At 42.2% G+C, this 17,281-nt stretch overlaps 1 protein-coding gene across 1 annotated transcript in view; it reads left to right on the top strand.

The window, feature by feature from the left end:
• Positions 1-17,281, top strand: part of ROCK2 (Rho associated coiled-coil containing protein kinase 2) — a 98,891-nt gene that overhangs the window by 53,609 nt on the left and 28,001 nt on the right. Inside the window, exons 8-18 of the mRNA XM_063314582.1 lie at positions 780-871; positions 2,295-2,454; positions 3,209-3,296; positions 3,561-3,572; positions 4,394-4,482; positions 5,788-5,836; positions 13,800-13,935; positions 14,092-14,183; positions 14,375-14,621; positions 14,890-14,996; positions 16,509-16,668. Of these exons, the coding sequence (XP_063170652.1) occupies positions 780-871; positions 2,295-2,454; positions 3,209-3,296; positions 3,561-3,572; positions 4,394-4,482; positions 5,788-5,836; positions 13,800-13,935; positions 14,092-14,183; positions 14,375-14,621; positions 14,890-14,996; positions 16,509-16,668 (1,232 nt within the window). The remainder of the gene's footprint in view (positions 1-779; positions 872-2,294; positions 2,455-3,208; positions 3,297-3,560; positions 3,573-4,393; positions 4,483-5,787; positions 5,837-13,799; positions 13,936-14,091; positions 14,184-14,374; positions 14,622-14,889; positions 14,997-16,508; positions 16,669-17,281) is intronic.

Here is a 17,281-nt window from a genome sequence, read left to right as displayed (position 1 = left end):
TTTGAGTGCTTAAAGAGGACCTTTTTGAGTTGATACTCCCTTCTACCATTATGTAGGCCTTTCTGTGTGTGTTTATATATTGGTGTGTATATGTATGTATTAGTACCCAGTGCATTTGTTTACAGTAGATCACCTTATTCTTTAAGATACACAATTGCCACCAAAGTAATAAAGAGTTAATATTAGTTATATGACTGTAATTTTGATACACAAGTATTTCCTTAGGTGAGGTTAGGAACACAAAAATGTTACGCTGTAAAGAAATGGGTTTGCCACTTACACAGTGGTTTCATTATATGTTTTTGGGGAAAATATGCATATGTGTGTGGGTGAGCTTAAAGGATGCAATCTTTGAAATACTTATTTCAGTAGAGTTTGAATAAGTTTCTGTGTTAGGGAGCCAGGTCTTCTGTCACTTATGTTGAAATGTTTGCACTGTGGTTTGGCAAACTTGAGGGCTGGGTTGTTTTTTTTTAAGAGTTTTTTTTCCAGCATTCCTTTTCTACAGAGTCCAGTTGGAATTATCTCTTACTCCACACGTGGCAGATTGAGAAATTCCAGTTATTTTGTCTTACATATGTGAGAGTACTGAGAAATTTAGTAGCAAGGGCAGTGGGAGGATTCAAGTTGCAATTAATGTTAATGAAGAACAGTTAAGAATGGTAGCTTATCTTAAGAATTTAGGCAACATTGGCATTGAAATACATCTGTGAATAGGTTGCTTCAAAATAGGAAATTATAGATCTTACAATAAAATCTGATTTAATTGCTATGTTTAGGGAAGTGCGGCTAGGGAGAAATGGAGTAGAAGAAATCAAGTCTCATCCATTCTTTAAGAACGATCAGTGGGATTGGAATAACATTCGAGACAGTAAGTATCTTTTAGAGTTTGAAAAATGCATTTTCCTTTTGTGTGTCTGTGTGCTAAAACTAGTTTAAAGTGGATTTAACATGTAAGATCTTTATAGTGGTATTTATGGAAACTTTAATTTTAAATTACACTTTTCTACAAATGTGAAAGCTTTAGGATTACTTACATTTTTCCAGCTAAATGCCAAAGTAAAGTTTCCAGAGTGAAAGTTGGTGAAAGGCTTCTGAAATAGGCTTCTGTGTTTTGTTGTTTCTTGCATATTTGTTGTAGTAAATACTTTATTCGGTGCAAATCTTATTTGTAACGGTCTCATGCACTCCAAAGGGCAAGCTTTTCCATTACCTTTCCATTACCTAAAGAGGCCTTGCCTTTACATAAGAAAAGACCCATGATCACTCCCATGTTCTCAGCGCATACTAGAAGAGTTGGATTGGGGAGGGATCATTGATAGTGGCGGGTGACTATAAGGTGGAGGCCAGGTTAAAGGTGGAGACCTTGGAATGTTCTGACTCATAAATAAAAAATTAGGACATTTCAAAATGGATTGTTAACCATTACAACATCTATGTGATTCAGGGAGAGAGACAATCTACAGTGCAGAGATTCAGCTCTTTATGAAGTTTTTCATTTTCATAGTCTATTGTGATGGGTCTCATTCTTAAAGCAGCCAACTTTCAACGTCTGCTTCTTGAAAGGGACCGATTATGGGAGCCTAAATAAAACTTAAATCTCTTACATATATTATAGTACACACGATTATTCTTACTGGACTTGTGCATCTATCTTTTCAGCTTTGTATAGTCAAACATTTATTCTTAATATATAAGATGGATGAATTGGTTTAACAGATATTCTCAAATAATTTAAATTTTGCCCCAGTTTGGAATAAGCAAGCTTGCTGTTTGATTGTTCTAAAGCAAAATAGTGTTAATTAGTCATTGATTTAAAAAATATTTTTTTCTTATTTTGAAACTACTTTAATCCTATAGAGTGTGAAGCATTGTGGCCTACCAGTTTGCTATTATGGATTAAATGTACAGAATTGGATCCTAAGAACTATAATGGGGGTGGGGGTGGGGAAAGAACCTCCTAGAAGGGAATCCCGTAGCCTGCAGCTCCCAGCACTCTCTGGAAATCCTTTTTGGAGATCCACTTGGGCAAGCTATTTCCTTATTTGGCTATCCTCCTTATTTCCCAGTAGCTATCAGCCACACCATCAACAGATTTGGAAAAAAGTCCAGGCCTTCAGAAGAGGCTTTGAGAGAATAGGAGACCATTTCCATTTACATGAGGTTTCCAGTAGGGTGATGATCAAGACCCTGCATGTCATACAAAGTTAAAATTTTACATGGCAGAAGAAAAACTGCTGTTTAATGTAACAGCATTGCCTTTTGTTCTAATACAGGTATTTACTTTTTTTTAGCTGCTGCACCAGTTGTACCTGAGCTGAGTAGTGACATAGATAGCAGCAATTTTGATGATATTGAAGATGACAAAGGAGATGTTGAAACCTTTCCAGTCCCTAAAGCATTTGTTGGAAACCAGCTGCCTTTCATAGGATTTACTTACTTTAGAGAGAACCTGTATGTAGCATATGTGTTTAAATATGCATAACAACTAACCTGGCTTTTCAGAAGTGATTTTACTTCTGTGTGTGCATGTTATGTATGCATGCATGCATGTATGTATGTTGCATTATGTGTTTGTAATTCCCAAAATATGTATTACTGTTTTTCAAGGGAAGGAGAAGGGAGAATACAGTGCACACAGCATAGAGTCAGTTTGGTCTAGTGGTTAAGGCAATGAGCTAGAAACCAGGAGACTGAGAGTTCTAGTCCTGCCTTAGGCCTGAAGGCCGGCTGGGTGACCTTGGGCCAGTCACCCTCTCTCAGCCCAACTCATCTAACAGGGTTGTGGTTGTGGGGAAAATAGGAGGAAGAGGTGGAGGAAGGAGTAGTAGGTATGTTCCCCGCCTTGAGTTATTTATTATTATTAATAATAATAATAAATGGTGGGATAAAAATCTAATAATAATAATAATAACAACAGAGGCATTGCTTTTATAGCCACTTATACTGACACTGCATTTCATATATGAATATTACATGAATAGATGCACTTGTGTAGACTTTTTTTAAGCTATTTTAAATGGGTTTGAGAAGCTCTTAGTCTCCTCCCCCATTAACCAAAAAGCTTCAGGGTCTGTTAAAAGAGCTAATGCTAAATAAATGCCTTTATTCTGAGCACAGTCTAGTGGGATTAGGACTAGAGAGAATTGATTAAAATGAGTTGATTGGCACCGTGGCTGGAGTTTTTGAAAACTTCTGTTTTGAGCAGGTTGCTAAGTGACTTTCCTGAGCTCTGTAAGGAAGTTGAACCCTGTAAGAACAATGGGACAGAGAAAAATGAACTTAGGAAAAATGAGGTAAGTACTGATATTTTAATGTGCTAAATATTTATTTCATATGTATGGAAAATGTTTGCATCAGTAGTTAACTGATTGCACAAATCTAGAACTGCTTGTGAATTACTCATTATAACAAAAGGGTGTTTTGATAATTATATGATTTAAGCTTTAGATAAGTAGGTTTTTTTAAGGATAATTTAAATCAAGCAATATAGATTATTAGAAAAAAGATGGAAAAGTGCTGTTCTTAAGCATGTATCTGATTTCTTCTATTTTTTACAGGACGGTGAAGAGGTAAGCGCATTATTCTGATGATCTATTTTTCTCAGTATGTATTGCTACTTTAAAAATCTATGTATATGTAATTTTCAGCAACGTTGGGTTTGTTTTAATTTAGGAGATACGCAAGAGGCTTCACATCTAGTATTGTAAACTTTGTTGTTTTTAAAGTTAAAAATACATTTAAATTTAAAATACAGTGTAACCTCTTTTAGAAATTTAAGAACAATGATGATATGATAAATGTAAGATTTTGATTGAAGTGTTAAGTTTACATTCATTATCATATACTTTAGCAAGTAAAGTATATTTTGTATATTATCATAAAAACAATTTACTTTCACTTTGGGAAATAACTCATAAAGAAATGGTCAGTATAAATCAGGAATTCCCAAATGTTTAGCGCTACAACCCCTTTTTGGTGTTTTAGAGACCATCATGCCTCCATATGAATAATGTTAAATCTGTCCTTCATTTTGCATAATTAAATGTACGTATTGATCTCTACCTCCATCTGGCCATCATTCCTGCTCAGCACTGATATTTGTGTTACTCACCCACTGATCTTCAGCATTTCTGTCCTCATCAACCTGCCCATTTCCACCAATCTTCCTTGATTATTAGACCTTCATTTAAAAATTACTGTGTTGTTTTCTACAGCAATACCTTTTGTAAAAATTTCACATCCTCACCCCCCACCCCAGAAATTTTTCATGCCCACATCCCAGTTTGGGAACCCCTGATATAAACCAAACAAATAGAGGTATTTTTGTGTGCTAACTTTCTAAATGCTGTCATTTATAAATGCCTAAAAATCAGGGGATTTGTTCTGTCAGTTTATACAATTTCAGGAAAAAATAAACAAATTAAAAGACGAGCTTCGTAATGAAATACAAACCAAAGATGACCTCGAGCAAAAATACAGGTATAACTTTATTTTCTTTATAAAAATGAGAAACTTAAAAAATTATTTATATATATATCTGTATCTGTACCTGTTCTCCACACAAGTTTTAGGACTTGTGTGGAGAACAGATCACATTCTAGGTCATATTTATTCATAAATACTGAAAATTCAAAAGTGTTCACAAACTTTTAAGCACTACTGTATATTGGTATATGGTGATTTTTGAGTTGGCGGATAGAAAGTTTCACACAGGGCAAGGCTGGGCAACTTCTGGTTGCTAGGGGAACAGCATATAAAATGGGAGGGGAGATGTTGAGGGGTTACAGTGGGTAGGGATATGACACTTGTGTGGGCCTTGGACTTTGTTTTTCCAGGGTTGGGAGCATTGAGAGGGATTTGGGGAGGGGGTTCAACTCTGTTAAGCCTATTTTAGCACTTACACAAAATGACAGGAAAATATACGGTGGTCAGAGGGGATTCTGGGGGCTGAAGAAAATATGTCTAAACGTTGGACAGAATCCTCAAGTAAGGTTTAAAAGGGTCTTGTTTAAGACCCTACTACCTAACCCAGATCTCCAGATTTAACAAAAAGACTAAGTATTAAGTATGGATGCTTCCTCTTCTTCCAAATGGATTTTCTTCCTTCTGCTGTTCTATAGGTAACTTATACATTGTCATTAAGTGAACGAATAGTAATAAATTAGTGGTAGAGAGAGAACAGAAAAGCATCCAAAACAATTCTTCTTTTGTCGACCGTTTCCTCTCTGTGCTTGTTCTTTTAGGTTTTTGCAAGACTTTCGTGTCTTATAACTTGGGTATCTAATGTGAAGTTTGAGGGGAATTTTGAAAAGTTTAGGTCCATCTGTAATTTATCAGCTGCATATGTAAGAGTTGGTTCCTGGGTTGATAGAGATTCAAGAGACCATTATTTAAACAGCCATCTGCAAACTACCTCATTATTGTTGAAGAGACCCATCTCCTTGCTAATTTATTGAAAGGCTGTTAGAATTAGTTAGAATCATACAACATGGGTGTATATTGGTTGTTACTTGAAAATACTGCAATTCACTTTTCAGTCCTTACAAGAATTGCAGGAGATATGGTAACCCCATTCCAACCATCTCAATAAACCTTGCTGAAGAGGATTCTGTAAGAATCATATATAGAAAAGCATCACTTGCAATTTAGCCTGCTGCCCAAGACCCTGACATTATACTTGTGAATGGTTGAATTTTCACTGTGGAGATGATTATATAATAAAGAAAATCTCTTTTCCATCTATTATTCTGTGCCTCTCTCACACTTATATTAATTCTTCTACAGAGCTATTAATAATCGCCTAGAGAAAATAATGAAGGAATTGGATGAGGAGGTAAATGAATAATTTGCTTTGTATTTTGATTGTATGTTAAATTGTTTTGAATTTTTGACATTTTTAATTTGAGACACTGTAGGTGTATCCTTAAGGAAGTTAATGAACTTGAAGGTACTATTATGGAAGATTGTGAAAGGAAAGTAAACTATTTTGTATGTAGTCAGTATTTGAACTTACATACATGGAAATTTTGAGAGGTATGTTTACTTAGTCTCAAAATTAGTGCAGAACCTGTTTTGAGGGGGGAAAAATCAGTTCAACGTTTTGGTGGTACTTTGATGCATCTTGGGTACAGACTCCTATCTGAAGATCCCAAAGTCACACGTCTTACTGACTATATGTAATGATTGCCCTAGCCCCAAATACTCAGACTCACAAGAGGCTGCTAAATGAAATCTGATTTATTAGAGTACTAAAGACAAATACAGAGAAAGCTGAGAATGAGCAAAAGCGCGCCAAATACAAACTTAAACCCTTGGTGCAAACGTATCCCGCCTCCCTCGTAACAGCCCCGCCCGGCACAGGTGCTAGCAATCGTCAGCGTTGCTAGCCTGGGAAAGTAACCTTGAGCGCAAGAGATAATACAAATACATTCCAAAGCAAAGCCAAAAGATAACCGTTCCCATCCTCCCCAGAAAGATGAAACACGCATCCAATTAATGACATGCGAAACGTTACGATGCATCAAAGACATTGAAACAGCGAACATGACATACCGCCTCCCTAAAAATACACCTAGGGACCTGGTTTTGTGGGATAAGCAGAGTGGAAACGGGCCACCAGAACAGGGGAAGCCACATCTGGTGCAGCGACCCACTCTGGATGAGGGAAATGCTTCCAACGAACTAAATATTGCAAAGTATTTCGAAGGCGTCTAGAGTCCAGAATTTCTTTAACTTCGAAGTGTCGCTGACCATCAATCATGATGGGGGTGGGAGGTGGAGGTTGGCGATGCCAGCGGTCAGAAGGAATAGTCGGTTTGAGTAAGCTGCAATGAAAAACAGGGTGTAAGCGTTTAAGGTTATGAGGCAAGTCAAGTTTAAAAGTCACAGGGTTAATCTGAGCGATAATCGGGAAAGGACCCACAAACTTAGGCGCAAGTTTCTTTGAAGGTTGTGATGACTTGATAAACTTGGTAGAAAGGTACACCGAGTCCCCAACTTGGAATGCAGGTTGGGGGGCCCGCTTCCGATCAGCATACAATTTATAATCCGCTTGTGCATCAGCCAATGCCTTTTGAATCATTGGCCAGGAGTCAGCCAGTTGTGTTGTCCAATCATCTGGAGTGACTGCACCTGCCGGAGGTTGCGGTAGATCAGAGATAGGTACAAAGTCTTTACCCTGAGCTACCCGAAATGGGGTTTGGCCAGTGCTTTGATGCACTGCATTGTTGTAAGCCACTTCAGCAAACGGTAGGAGGTCTACCCAATTGTCCTGCTGATAATTCACAAAAGCTCGAAGGTACTGCTCTAGAGTAGAGTTAACCGCCTCAGTGGCCCCGTCCGTCTGAGGATGCCAAGCCGTGGACAGGGCTTGCTTCGTGCCTAACAGCTTGAGAAACGCCCGCCAAAATTGCGAGGTAAATTGTGTACCTCTGTCCGAAATCAAGCGGGAGGGACATCCGTGTAACCTGTACACGTGTACAAGGAATAGGCGAGCCAATTGACGTGCCGACGGAATGGACACGCAAGGGATGAAGTGAGCCTGTTTGGAGAAATAGTCTTTGACCACCCAAATGACCGTTTTGCGTTGGCTGGGCGGTAGCTCGACAATGAAGTCCATGGAGATTTCCTCCCAAGGGGATGAAGGGGCTGCCACTGGTTGCAGCAGTCCTTGGGGCTCCCCCGCCTTGCGCTTGGACATTGCACAAACAGTGCAGGAGGCAATGTAGTCTTTAACATCTTTACGTAATGTGGGCCACCAGAATTGCCTCCGAACGAGGTGCAAGGTTTTTACAAACCCGAAATGACCTGCGAGTTTGTCATCGTGTGAACGTAGTAACACATCTTTTCTGAGGCTTTCAGGAACGTAGAGGCGGTTGGATTTCCAAGCGAAGCCTCTGTCAAAAGTAACATTGTCTTTATTCGCAAGCAACCAAGTATCCGTTTTTAGTTCTTTGAGAAACTTTTGTTGCAACTGGGAGGGAATTGACAAAGCACTTGGCTGAACAGCGCTTGTGGTGGGCGGCTGCTGCGCGCGCGTTTGGCTTCGCGTCACAGCCTGCATGCCCAATTGGGGCGCCGTCCATAGGGTGCTTACCACATCTGGCGCTGCCCCAGAGTCCTGAGGTTGCCTCGACAAGGCATCAGCCAAGAAGTTCTTTTTCCCTGGAATAAATTTGAACTGAAAATTGAATCGATTGAAAAATTGAGCCCAACGAACCTGTTTGGGGCTCAGTTTTCGAGGGGTACTAAGAGCTTCCAAGTTTTTATGGTCAGTCCATACTTCAAAGGGATGATTTGCCCCTTCCAACAGATGCCGCCAAGCTTCCAATGCAGCTTTTACGGCAAATGCCTCCTTCTCCCAAACATGCCAACGCCTCTCAGTCTCGGAAAATTTGCGGGATAAGTAGGCACAGGGCTTGAGGCATCCTGCCTCGTCCTTTTGCATCAACAATGCCCCAATAGAATAATCGGAGGCATCTGCCTGTACAACAAATGGCTTTGAGGGATCAGGATGCTGTAAAATGGGCTCCTTGACGAAAGCTGCTTTCAGCTGCTCAAACGCCGTCTGACAAGCAGGCGTCCACCTCAACAGCGCTCCGGGATTCTTGACTCTCCTAGTATCTCCCACCCCTTTGGTTCGCAGCAGCTCAGTTAGGGGCAAGGCAATCTCAGCGAACCCCCTTATGAACAATCTGTAGTAGTTGCTGAACCCCAGGAAACTTTGAAGTTGCCTGCGGGTGCGGGGACTCTCCCAGTCCATGATAGCCTGCACCTTGGCAGGGTCCATTTCTATGCCTTTAGCTGAAATCCTATACCCCAAGTAGTCAATTTGGGTCTGATGAAAGGCACATTTCGACAGCTTGGCATACAATTCAGCAGATCTGAGTTTACACAATACTTGCTTTACCAGAGCTACATGCTCTTTCATGGTTTCAGTATAAATCAACACATCATCCAAATACACTAGTACACCTTTGAACAGATGTTCATGCAAAACTTCATTGATTAATTGCATAAATACCCCAGGGGCCCCAGCCAACCCAAACGGCAACACCTTATACTGGAAAGCTCCCAACGGGCAATTGAATGCAGTTTTCCACTCATCCCCCTCCTTGATTCGTACACGATAGTAGGCTTCTCTTAAATCAAGTTTAGAGAAGATCTTTCCCTTGGCCAGATGTGACAACATGTCCTTTATCAATGGCAAGGGATATTTGTTGGAAATTGAGACGGCATTTAATCCGCGGAAATCCGTACAAAGTCTCAATGTCCCGTCCTTTTTTGGGCGAAAAAGAACCGGCGCCCCCACGGGTGAATTCGCCGGCTCAATAAATCCGCGCGCCAGATTTTTGTCCACAAATTCCCTCAACAGAGTCAGTTCCTTCTGCGTCATGGAATAAATTTTTGGTTTAGGCAATTGGGTGTTGGGCAACAGTTCTATGGCACAGTCCGTCTTTCGATGGGGGGGCAACTGATCAGCTTCCTTTTCACCGAATACATCAGCAAACATCCAGTATTCGGCCGGCAAGCCTTCCAGAGGAGAGGCCGGGTAAGGCGGAGTCGCAGCTGCCGCAACCCCCACCATCTCCTCTGGGGCACCCTTCCCCTCTGCCGCTTGATAAAACCCATCCCTAAACATGATAGTTCGGTAGACCCAGTTTATTTGGGGGTTTTGCTGCACCAACCAGGGTACCCCCAACACCACCAATGGTCCCCCAACAGGAGCCACGACAAAAGACAACCCTTCCTGGTGACTGCCCAGTTGCAAGGCTACACGCCCTGTAAAATGGGTGACCGGTTTGCCCCCTGCCACGGACCCATCCAATTGAGTAAAAGCGATGGGTCGCTGTAAAGGGAACGTGGGGAGCTCCAAAGCCGCCACCACGTCGGGGTGCATAAGACACCGGGAACACCCCGAATCAATCATGGCCCATACTTCCACAGTCTTGGATTGGGAACCCAATTTCAATTTCACCATGAGTATGCGGTAAGTGCCACTCACCGATGGAGGCTCGCGCCCGTCTTCTACCACCTGCCCAGCGGCGCCCTTTAGAGCAGGTGGCTGGCGTTTCCCGCCGGCTGCGGGATTTCGGTCTCCCCCTCAATTTCGTAGAACATCACATCGTCTCCCTCGGTTTCAGCCACCGCAGCTTTTTGTTTCCTCGGCAATGCAGGGGACTTTGCTGGCGGTTTTCCGGGCCGTTCCTCTACCTTCGCCTTCGGGCATGCTGCCACTCGATGCCCCTCCTTACCACATCTCAGACACAAGCCTTTTGCGTACCGCTTCTCCCGCTCCTCGTCCCAGGGTCGTTGTCCCGGTTTCCCCCCGGTGGTCGATGGGCGGCTGGGCTTCACCTCCCGCCCCGACTTGGCGGTCTTCCGCTGGGCAAAGATCTCCTGGGCATGTTCAGCCCTCCCCGCCAGCAGGATCCACTCATACAGCGTGTATGGGTCGTCCCTCCCCAGGGACCAGCGTAGCACTTCTGTATTCAAGCCATCCTTGAAGAGCTCGATAATAGTTGCTTGGGACCAGTCATCCACCTTCCCAGCTAGCGCTTTAAACTCCAGAGCATAATCGGCCACTGATCTGAACCCCTGCTTGAGTTCCTTCAGGGCTCGCTTTGCTCTCTCCTTTGCTAAGGGGTCCTCGAAGTGTTGCTTCAACGCCCCGAGGAACTCCTCGAGACTTTCCAGTTCAGGCGCCTCCGACTGGCACATCTGGACATACCAGTCTGCCGCCCTCCCCTTCAGTTTGGTGGCAATGGTGATGATCCTTGCCTTTTCCGATTGGAAAAACGCCCCCCATTCTTCCATATAGGCTTTCGCGTTCGTCAGGAAGAACGAGAGTTTGGTCGGGTCCCCATCAAACTTGACAGGGAAGTCTCGCATGCCGCCTCCCGCCGCGTTGCGCCCCACCACCGGTGCTGCCGCGGCTTGTGTTTCCCTGGCTCGGGGCGGCACGGGGCCCCGGGGCGATCGCCCTGGCGATGCTGCGATTTCCATCTGGACCGACTGGTCCCCTTCGCGCCTCCGCACCACCCGTCGCCGTTCCGGGGACAGCCCCTGGGAAGAGGGGTTTGAATGCCTCTGGCTTGATTCTTCCCGGACCTCTCGCAGCGAGGTCACATCCAAGCTCAGCTGTTTCAATATAGCCTCCAACGAATCCATTTTGGACTCCAACACTCGGATCCGATCCGGAGTGGGTGAGCCCTCCGTTGGCTGCACCTGCACCACGTTGGGGGATAATGGGTATCTCTGCCTCCAGGAGGGACCCCCCGCTGCCGTGGCATCTCCTTGGGTCTCATCCCAGGTGAGCAGCTCGCCCGGAGAATTTACGGTGGTCTCTGGGGCCGTTTTCAGCCCCCCGGCTTCACTCTCCGACTCGGAGCCCGCCTCCTCTCGGATGGCTGACAGCTCCCCACCTTGGGACGGTCGGCCGGACTGCCTCACGGTCGAGTCCGGTTCCCCTTCCTCCATCATCATGATGTCGGGTTCAGTCATCGCGGGCTCTCTCCCTCACAGGGTTAGACGCTTGTCTTTCCTGGACAGGGGCCAGCGGAGTTAGGAACTTAGATTCTCAGCTTTATGTAATGATTGCCCTAGCCCCAAATACTCAGACTCACAAGAGGCTGCTAAATGAAATCTGATTTATTAGAGTACTAAAGACAAATACAGAGAAAGCTGAGAATGAGCAAAAGCGCGCCAAATACAAACTTAAACCCTTGGTGCAAACGTATCCCGCCTCCCTCGTAACAGCCCCGCCCGGCACAGGTGCTAGCAATCGTCAGCGTTGCTAGCCTGGGAAAGTAACCTTGAGCGCAAGAGATAATACAAATACATTCCAAAGCAAAGCCAAAAGATAACCGTTCCCATCCTCCCCAGAAAGATGAAACACGCATCCAATTAATGACATGCGAAACGTTACGATGCATCAAAGACATTGAAACGGCGAACATGACACTATATCACACTATTTTTATTTGGCTTTTAATAGATTGTAGGCATAGTACTGTCTTCTGAACATTGGGGACGTATACTAGATGACCTTTAACTCCTTTTTCCCCAAAATGAACTGAAAAGCTTAAAAGCATATCCAGAAATCAGGTGAGGCAATAGGCCACGGGACGTGTATTGGGGAGGGGAAGGGCAACCTCCTCTGGAACTTAGGAGAACCAAATTCAACCTTAATTATCTATCTTATACATATAATTATGTATCTTGTTTATATTTCTACCGTGGCCTGTTTTGTTTGTTTGTATTTTGTGACAGTGGCACCGCATCAGTGAAAAGGCATAAATGTTCCTCAGTCCCAGCTATGCAAAAAAAAAACAAAGTTATTCTTTTTAAAGGCACATAAGATATATGTTGCTTATTCATTGTTTGTTTTGATAGGAAGTAAACTAAATGCCAGTCTTTTATGTGATATTTAGCTATTGTACACTTACTTACTAATGAGAACTAAGCAGAAGTCCTCTTTGCCATGAACCATGGGACGGTTCCATCTCTCAGTCAGGTGGCAATACTTAGCTGGCCTTATCGGGGCTCAGAAGCTAAGCAGGTTGGCCCTGGTCAGTGCTCGGATGGGATTCCTCCATGGCTACACTGGCAAGTTGAAAAATATTGCAGAAGAAGGCAGTGGCAGATCATTTCTGCATGCTTGCCAAAAAAGCCTCTAGGAGGCAAGGTCGATTTAAAGGAGATATTATCCTGCCAAATAGCTCTTTTGGCATTAGTGATGTACCCAGTCCTGCAAATCAAGTGCACTAAACTGATTGCTCTCTATCTTTCATACCTTGAGCCCCTTCAGTCATTGTGTCAATGTACTAGGTCCCAACAAGATAGTAAGATTTTTTTTTTACTAGTGCTAGGGAACAGCTTGTGTATGTAAACCTCCATCATCTGCAGATTTTTTTTTCATTCAGTACACAGGTTCATACAACATGCTCTCTTACGCTATGGATTGTGTGGTTTTGGTTTAGTATGTTTTCTCATTCTGGCCTTGGTAGTCTATAAATCATGGCTTATATTTTAGTGTATTGTGCAGCAAATGTGAAAAAACTAAGGTCTTTCATGATAACCTTTTTTAGAATTCAGTCCTCTGCATCCCCTAAGAGTGGAGCAGATAGTTCAGAATGGCATGAACTACTGTAATAACAGAGAATTGTTAGGAGTACTAACCATTACTTAGAGACCACTCGTTCAGCAACTGTTCAAATTTATGATGGTGCTTAACAAGTGGGACTTATAACCGGCCCTTGTACTTACAATGGTCTAGCATCCCGCATTTATGTGATCTCTGTATGCAACCTTCACTACTGGCTTCTGACAGGCAAAGTCAGTGGGGAAACTGGCAGGAGATCGCAAATGGTGACCGTGTGATGTGCTTAACAACACTGTGGGATTCACTTAACAACGACAACTGGAAGTGCTGGAGCTGCCCGTTCCTAAGCAGTGCTGTTGCGTGACATGGAACTTTATGACCACATCACTTAGTGACAGAAATTTTGGTTCCAATTACTGTTGTTAAGTGAGGACTCCCTGTATTGCTTGTGTTAATAGAAATCCATTTTGCTTGCTCAAACCATAAAGCTCTAACACATGAAACTGTGTGACTGCTCTGCTGTTTGGAAGCAATTTGGCATGAACCCATCTGCTGAGCATTATACTGTATATTTGCTGCAGCCAAATGAGAAATGTTTTTGATTTTTGCATTAAGAAGATTTGATGGACTCCTTACTGTAACTTTAGAAAAAATGTCCCCATCATATGTTTCTATTCCTCCATGATCATTCTAGACGTCTTCAAGGAAACATCTAGAATCTTCCTTCAGACAGTTGGAAAGGGAAAAGGCTCTTCTCCAGCATAAGAATGCAGAATACCAGCGGAAAGCAGAACATGAGGCAGATAAAAAACGAAATCTAGAAAATGACGGTATGTTCACCAGAAATAATAAAAATTATGTTATTTGTGGCATTGGAGAAGTAGGAGAGCAATGATGAATTCAATTCTTTCTTTGCTGCTTGGAATAACTTGTAACGTACTGTTATGAACCCATATGGTAGAATTAGTACTTTGTTTTTATTTCAGTGAATAGTTTAAAGGATCAACTTGAAGATTTGAAAAAGAGGAATCAAAACTCCCAAATATCAAATGAAAAAATTACTCAGCTACAAAGACAGGCAAGTTACCTTTTAGTTTTCAGTTAGATTCACAGTGGTACATAAGACTCTAATTTCTGAATCTTTATATTTAAAAACTATATGATGTTACACTTTGCTACAGTAAATGGGAGATAGTGTCTGTTATAAAAACAGACTTATAGGTTTTCGGTTGGTAGATAATGGTGTGATGTATTTTTGTATCTCAATAGCTGGACGAAGCCAATACCTTGTTGCGCACAGAGTCTGATACAGCAGCCAGGTTGAAAAAGAACCAGACAGAAAGTACAAAGCAGATTCAGCAACTAGAAGCCAACAACAGAGATCTGCAAGATAAAATTTGTGCCCTCGAGAATATGAAGCTCAGACTGGAGAAGGAATTCCTCAATCTGCAGTCAGCTCTAGAATCTGAAAGAAGAGATCGGACTCATGGGTCAGAGATTATCCATGATCTGCAGGGTATGAAAACCAGTCTCTTAGAAAGTGATTTTCATATCATATAGGCAGGGTGCGGTGATTGCCCATTTCTTAAACTGGGATTTTAGTTGTGTACCTACTATGTAATTTATCAACATAAATTCACAGGAACCAGCTAAATACTCTGATGTTCCTTCTGCCTTTAGAATATCTCATAAGTTGTTTGGCTTTGTAACCAGAACGTGTAAAGTGTTACAGTTAAATTGTTATGTCAATAATTCTCTTGTTGAAATCTTTTAAATATTCCTAGGCCGAGTATTTAATTTGGAAGAAGAAGTAAAAAATGGGAAGAATACATTAGCTAAAATGGAGGCAGAGAAAAGGCAATTACAGGACAAGTTAGCGGATCTGGAAAAGGTAAACTTAAAAAATAAAAGAATCATATTGTTCAGTTGAGTTAATAAAGCAAAGTACTATTCAAAGCCTTACAAATAGGACTATGCAGCACTCCAGATGTGAAGGGGAAAACATGATTCAGAGTCAGCAGCTCCTTTAATCAAGCCACACCAGTCCTGGAAAAGATGCAGCTTCTTTAACGAGTTATTGACAGATGCTACATGAATGCCCACATTTTCCCCTTTGAGTCCTAACCACAAATCGTAAACTGGGTGGTGGTTTTCAGTGAATATTTGGTTCATTTGAACCATAATCTCTTCGTTTGTGATGAGGGGTGTGCACAAAACATGTTTGTTTTGAACTTGGAACAAAGTAAAAGCCAAAATGAAACAGTGCAAAAGAGGGCAGAAACAGCAGAACTCACCAACAATTTCAAAGCAACAGTTTTCTGTCCTGACATTTTTAAATGAAATGTAAGAACAACAGGACAGAAGACCATGTACACAATGCATGTGCATCCCAAGACTAGACAGACCAGCCAAGCCTACATTGTGGATTACTATCACATTTATGAAATTATTAACATTTGTGAAATCTCAGCAATTACATTGTGTGCTTGTAAAACATAGTAGAGAATGCACACATCTTTGCAGTATCCAACTGCAAAATAAAGTTAGCACAAAATACTTGCCAATATGAACTTTTAACTGCAATCTACCCACAGAATCTCTAAATTCTCCATAGCAATTTTAAAAAACAAACAGTTACTTAAGAGGCAAAATGGCAAACTTACAGCTGTAAACAGTCATCTTCTGTTTGGCCATGTAGTTAACTTCTGCTTCCCTATCAACATTTTACTCTCACATCAACATGTCCTTATTGCTTTACTAGCAAAACTCGGAAACTTGAAATGGCCAAGTTTTATTTTGAGGTCTAAATAAAATTCTCAGAATATTTGTAATAGGCATTTTGAGGGCAAAATATTTTGCACGTCCACATTAAAGAACTATATCTTGACTGTAAGCTTTAAGAAGATGGTAGGAGGGATTTATTGTAATTAGATTAAGCAGAGTTGTGTAATAGTCCACACCAGAATACAATTAGGGAAACAAAATTTTATATGTAACCAGATGTGTTCATTTCTGTAGATTTTTTTTAAAAGAATCCATAGTCTTTTCTCCATGCTACAGGGATGAGGGCATGCTGGGTTTGCATAACTTTCACATAACTGGTTTGTGCAACTAGAAAATACCAGTACCAGGCAGAATGGTAACCTCACTCTCTTTACACATGTCACTGTCACTCTTGGTTCCCATCCAATTTAACATGCTGCCTTGATCAGTAGCTTCTAACATCTCACATTAGGGTTTCCATTATAGTTTTAATATCAGCTTGCTTGCATAGTAATTAAGGTAGCAGACTGGATATCTGAATCAAAGCCTACACTCTTCCTCTCTATAATCAACAGTTCCAATAAAACATTTATCATGGGGTTCATATTAATTATGAGATATTTGTGTTTATGCTTAACAGGAGAAGAGCAACATGGAAATTGATATGACTTACAAGCTTAAAGTCATGCAACAAAACTTGGAGCAAGAAGAGGCGGAACATAAAGCAACAAAAGCCCGGCTAGCAGACAAAAACAAAATCTATAAATCGATTGAGGAAGCTAAGTCTGAAGCTATGAAAGGTATGCATTTAATATCATATGTTCATAACTTCATTTAACATATTTACAGGCAGTCTTCACTTAATGACAATAATTGAGCCTGGAATTTCTGTCGCTAAGCCCTGCGGTTGTAAGGCAAGATGGCATCGCTTAGTGATGGCAATCCTGGCAATTCCCCTTGCCATTGTTAAGTGAATTTTACCCAGTGTTAGCCCTAGCACCCACCCCAATCCAAGCCATTCCAGGCTTGGTTCCTCCCAACCCCAAAGAAGGCCCCCACTGCCTTCAACTCCCCCCCATCTCTGCCCTTTGAAAGCCCTGCACCCTGCCTTGTGGGGTGGCAAGCCCAGCTGCACTGTGTGAAGCCACCTGCCCATACCACCCATCCACCCGCCTGTGCCAAGCCAAGCCACCCCAGCAAGCTACAGCCTCCCCAGCCCGCATTTGTTCACCCAGCTGCCTCCTCTCCCAGTTCCTTGTACCTACCTTTTGACTTTTTCGTCCAGCCAACGTGGGAGAAGCAGAAACATCTGGCTGCCTTTGCTGAGTCCTTTTTGGACCCAGCTTCTCTGGCAAATGTTTCCTCCACGTGGCTCCCTTCGGAATGCTGTCTTCTGAAGCTTACACTCTCTCC

Source organism: Candoia aspera, chromosome 1 (assembly GCF_035149785.1).
Source record: "Candoia aspera isolate rCanAsp1 chromosome 1, rCanAsp1.hap2, whole genome shotgun sequence".
Lineage (NCBI taxonomy): Eukaryota > Metazoa > Chordata > Lepidosauria > Squamata > Boidae > Candoia > Candoia aspera.
This window is presented reverse-complemented; position numbering and strand designations above follow the sequence as displayed.